Here is a 5,448-nt window from a genome sequence, read left to right as displayed (position 1 = left end):
TATGAGTCGGTTCCGACTCGATGGCACCTGACAACAACAACAATATGAAACAACAGGAAGTTAATTAATAATTAGTTACACATTTGAAATAATATTAAACGCATTGGTTTTAGAATATCTCTTATTTTTTCACTCTTCTTGTTGTGGAGTGCCTTCAAATCAATTCTGACTCCTAATGACCCTGTATAGATAGGATTTCTAAGGAGTGGTTGGTGAATTTGAATTGCCAACCTTGTGATTCAAACTGACCTTGTGGCCCAGTCCATTATTCCACAGTGTCACACAATAAAGGCATTTTACTTGAAATTTTCACATGTACCCCAACATCACCTTCTTCATTTTATTTTTTTGAGTTCTCTTACCGTTCCAGTATGTAAATTCATCACCTTCATTTCCAACTATAAGGGTGTTTTTGATAGAATGTTTTTAAAGTCTGTGTTACCGGGTTAGTTTTATTTTAGCCTTTCAATTTTGATGTTTTAAATTTAGATTATCAACATGTTTTGTTTTTTTTTTTTTTTTTTTTACGTTATTTGAGAAGAGGAAAAAACCTAACTAGAATATTGGTTTTTGTTTTTATTTGGTTAATGGATTTATAGATGTGGTAGGTTAGAAATATATTTTTTATATCGGTTTCCTTCTCTTGTCATTTGACCTCCATTGCATGAGAGTATATTTTCTACTCCACTTGGGGTTTGACCTATGACCTGTTTGGCTTTGGGAGTATGAAAGGACCTGATACCACAGATATGCCTTAATCATGATGCCTTAAAAGTGGACTTTTGTGTTCCTGTGGTTATCTTGAGACAAGTGTGTCCTAGGTGGGCTGCCTCTCTAGCCTGGCCTCTAGGATGAGGCAGGTGGGGTAACGATCTGAGCCTGACCCAGAGCAGTCTGTAAATCTTTATGGGAGCAGAAAGCCTCATCTTTCTCCTGCGGAACAGCTGGTAGTTTCAAACTGTTGACCGTGAGATTAGCAGCCCGAGTCGTAACCACTATGCTACCAGAGCTCCAGCTGCCAATCTTAGGAGGCATCAAACCACGACCATTCTTTAGTCTAGCAGATATAATCTACTATAACTCACAAATCTGTATTAATCCTGTTATTTTTTAAAATATGAATTAGCAAAACCAGAAGTTGCCCAAAAACAGCTTGCTTAAATTTTTATATCAAGAATGCCATTGGCATATACGACCAAGGACTAAATGGTCAATCCTATAACATAGGATTCTTGACGGTAAGCATTTTGAAGCATAGAGCATACATGAAAACCAGATGTATGCAGTAAAGAATGTGTCGTCAGCCTTGCGTGCACTGTTCATTTTTCCAGTGAGACCTCCAAAGAACCTATGAATAGAACACTGGTGTTTTCCGCATAGATGACTCATTTTTTTAGTACAGTAGAAACAGAATTTTGGCCTTTATATTAGGCATAGTTTCAAAGTCTCTCTATACACATTAATTGAATTTTGTAAGACACATATATTTATACAAATACCTCCCATAGTTGTGTGCTGATTTTAAGCATATGTATGTATTTGTTCATAATCTGCCTCTGTGTGTTTAAATAAATTTATTGCATGTGCTCCCTTTTATGGCTCTCAACAGAAGGTAAACACTGCTCGCACAAAAAGGTCAGATTTAGAATTTTGAATGTTTCTTCTCAGTAGAAGAGTTTGAAATAAGATATTTCTGCTTATGTCTTAACATATATCAATACTTTATTGCCGTACAGTTTACTTAAGAGATTTAGAGTCCCTAGTAGATCATTTATTTAATCATTGGCTCATTCATTTGTCTAAAATACATTTAATTGATCAAACTTTAACTTTCCCCTCCTTTATATAATAATCCATTTCCTTTTATAGGATTAACCTGATTGTGCCTTTCATCAGCATTTTCAGTAGCCAGGAAGCAAAACATTGGCCTTTTTAGTACTTCTCTATCCTGCTTGCACATGCGACTCAGATGGGGTGCGTTAAAAAAAAAAATTATGCCCAACTACCATCCCCAAAGATTCTGACTTAATTGTTCTGGGCTGGGACCCTGGAAATGGTATTGTTTTAAGCACCTCAGGTGATTAACTTACAATTGGAATTGACATCTCTCCTGTAGATACAGCATTCCTTCAAACTGTGCCATTTAAACTAAATAACTGAGGTTACATTTTGTTTTACATTTAGGATTTTTCCAATGAAATGGATAATGACAAGTCTTCTAGGAAATTGGGGTCATGTTGAAACAACTTTATACAGTTTCTTTTTTCAATGTACTCCTTTCGGTTCATGCATGGTAGACTGACAGGGGAATACTAGCTGCATAAATAAAGCCTTAATGCTAGCCTGGGGATAACTGCCTGCCTTTATGATTCCATTCAGCCATTTGGATAATTCTCATAGTTGCCTTTTAAATCACACTGCCTCAGTCAGCTTTATAGAACTTTGATTTAAATTCTGGAGAACTTTGCATGCCTTAGAGATGATTTGAGTGAAATGACTCAAATAACCTCAGTTACACTAAGTACAGAAGGAGCTCTGGTAGCGTAGTGGTTACGAATCGGGCTGCGAACCTTAAGGTCAGCGGTTCGAAACTACCAGCCGCTCCGCGGGAGAAAGATGAGGCTTTCTACTCCCGTAAGGATTTACACCCTCGGAAACCCTGTACAGGGTCGCTATGGGTCGGAAGCGACTCGACAGCACTTAACAACAACAACAACACTGAGTACAGTAGAGCCTTGTTAAGGACCCAGGAATCAGAGTCTTCGCCTTTCTCTGGCTGATGCCTGTGTAAAAGGTTCGTGATAGGTAGCTATAAAAGTTTCAAATATCTGAATGAATACTAAGCTATAAAAGGAAGAAACAGAAAGCCTGAGCATGTAAGCTTTTATTATTATTATTATTATTATCATTTTATTATTATTAAATACCAATATCCATAGACTTCAAACTGTGCATTTCCTTATACTATATAAATCTGCGTTTTAGGAAAGGGTGGGACTTTCTTTCTCTCAATCAACTAAATAGAATTCTTTCGTGCCGTAACTGCATGTACATGAATTCCTCTTCCTTCACATTGGAAGCAGCACATTTGTTAGACCAGCCAGCAGGATTTGCACTACTACTACTGCAGTGGTGATACTGTGGTGCATTGAGTCTTCTTGATTCCCTTGCTCTTCACCTAGCATCTTCTTATCAGCTGGTGGGGAAATATATAAGACTGGCTTTAATGGGCTTTGAATGTGAGACAATGTAATTAAAAGTATAACATAGCTTTTTCGGCTTTCACGATCATCCCGCATCTGGGTTCATCCGACACCAGCCGCTTCTGCCATGCCTCCCAAGTTCAACCCCAAAGTGGTCAAAGTCGTGTACCTGAGGTTCACTGATGGGGAAGTCAGGGCTACATCTGCTCTGGCCCCCAAATTGGCCTCCTGAGTTTGTCTCCCAAAAAGGTTGGTGATGACATTGCCAAAGCAACTGGTGACTGGAAGGGGTTAAGGATTACAGTGAAACTGACCATTCAGAACAGACAGGCCCATATTGAGGTGGTGCCTTGTGCCTTGTGCCTCTGCCCTGATCATCAAAGCTCTCAAGGAACCACCCAGAGACAGAAAGAAGCAGAAAAATATAAAGCACAGTGGAAATATCTGTTTAGATGAGCTTATCAGCATTGCCCATCAGATGCAACACTGGTCTTTGGCCAGAGAACTCTCTGGGACTATTAAAAAGATCCTGGGGACTCCCCTGTCAGTGGGCTGCAACGTTGATGGCCACCACCCTCATGACATCTTAGGTTACATCAATAGTGGTGCTGTGGAATGCTCATCTAGTTAAAAACTACAAAGAAAATATTCAATAAAGGATCATTTGATAACAAAGAAACAAACAAAACAGTATAGCATAGGTTCCACACTCAGACTTCTTGAATTTGAATCCTAGTTTTTCCTCTGAAAAGCTGAATGACTTGGGCAGGTTTGTTTATTTAACTGATCTAAATTCTATTGTATTCTTGCATAAAATGGGGGTAATTATTGTTACCACTTTCATAGGGTAGTGGTGGTGGTGTGTGCTACCCAATCAGTTCTGACTCATGGCGACTGTAAGACATAGTAGAACTGCCCCACGTTGTTTTTGTTGTTTTAAAAGTTTTTATTGTGAATTGAGTGATAGTTTACATGAGAGAACGTTGGTTTTACACTCATTGTTTCATTACATCCATTACAGTCTCCTCCGTGCATCATCATTCAACAATATTTGCTTCTCTTCCCTCTGTTTTTTTTTTTTTTTGGGTGTAGGGAGGCGTAGAGAATGTACACAGAAATACTCAGAAATATGTAATGATTTAAAAACCAAAGGGCACATTCTACAAGCCTGCCTCCTGGCCACCAGCACACAGCCTTTCTTTTTCCATGAGTCTAGAGTCTTCAGCTACTCTATCTCTCCATGTCCCCATCTCTGGGGTCGCTGCTTCTCTGGATCCCACAATGTTTTAAAGCTGATTGCGAGGTCTTTTCTCCTAAGGAGCAGCTGGTGGGTTTGAATCACTGATCTTTCAGTTAGCAGCCAGGTGCTTAGTCATTGCGCCACCAGCAGTTGAGGTTTAAATTAGATGTTCAAACCTTTAAAACAGTTTTTGGAATTCTATACATATTGGCTGTTATTAATACCCACCAATTACTACTACTATAACTTCACTTCTGCCCCAAGTATTGTCTCATTGAGACCTCTTTTATAATGTTATAAACCAGCAGCTAAGCCATAATTTTTGTTGAATTATTTTATAAAAAACAACAACAACACACACAACCAATTTTCCCAAGGTCTCCTCTTATGAAATTTTTTCAATGGGGTCTTCTGTTTATGAGCCAAAGGCTTATTTCTCTGAGATTACAAGCCCATTGAGAGCCAGAATCGCTTTTACTTCAAAAATTTCCGTGTCATCCCCATGGGATGCAAAATTTTTGTGTATTCATTTTATCAAATATTAGTTACAAAATACGAATCTAATGGTCTGTCTCGTCAGATAGCCATAGCAGTCTATGTAGATTAGACTATATTTATTTCTTCATTGACTTTTTAAAGTCAGTGAAGTGGCTGAAACTTGGAAGCTGAATTCTCCAAGTTCATGTCTGTGTCACTGCCGTCACTGACTGGAAAGTCATAGTTTTCTTTAACCAGAGGAATGTGCTGAAATAGTATTAGGTGTTGGTTAAAATTAGAATCAACTATTTCCATAACCACAATGACAGACACATTTAAAAAAATAATAATAAGTGTAAGAGCTCTCCTAGTTTTTGCTTGTGGGTTTGTGAGGTTTTAGATCCAGTTCAGCCAATTACAATTGGATTCTGTCCCTGGACTTGGCACGTGGTGTGCAAAGCAGACTTTCTAAACCTGGTTTAGCAGACATGGAAACATGTAACAAGAGAAGCCCAGAACCTTTAAGGA

The 5,448-nt window shown here is 38.4% G+C and overlaps 1 protein-coding gene across 1 annotated transcript; it reads left to right on the top strand.

Moving 5' to 3' along the window:
* The first annotated feature begins 3,330 nt into the window (after positions 1–3,330).
* LOC102837894 (60S ribosomal protein L12-like) lies at positions 3,331–3,834 on the top strand. Its single transcript, XM_006834539.1, has 2 exons — positions 3,331–3,427; positions 3,533–3,834. The coding sequence occupies exons 1-2, from the start codon at positions 3,331–3,333 to the stop codon at positions 3,832–3,834; spliced, it is 399 nt and encodes a 132-aa protein (XP_006834602.1).
* The last annotated feature ends 1,614 nt before the right edge of the window (positions 3,835–5,448 follow it).

The sequence above is a fragment of the Chrysochloris asiatica genome, unplaced genomic scaffold (genome assembly GCF_000296735.1).
Source record: "Chrysochloris asiatica unplaced genomic scaffold, ChrAsi1.0 scaffold00012, whole genome shotgun sequence".
Classification (NCBI taxonomy): Eukaryota; Metazoa; Chordata; class Mammalia; order Afrosoricida; family Chrysochloridae; genus Chrysochloris; species Chrysochloris asiatica.
The sequence above is the reverse complement of the archived record's forward strand: the minus strand, read 5'-3'. Positions and strand labels throughout refer to the sequence as shown.

Excerpts from the sequence above, each read along its gene's own strand:
- LOC102837894 (XM_006834539.1), top strand. The coding sequence starts at position 3,331 with ATGCCTCCCAAGTTCAACCCCAAAGTGGTCAAAGTCGTGTACCTGAGG. Across the intron at positions 3,428-3,532 it reads TGCTCTGGCCCCCAAATTGG|GGCCCATATTGAGGTGGTGC; the intron begins CCTCCTGAGTTT and ends TCAGAACAGACA.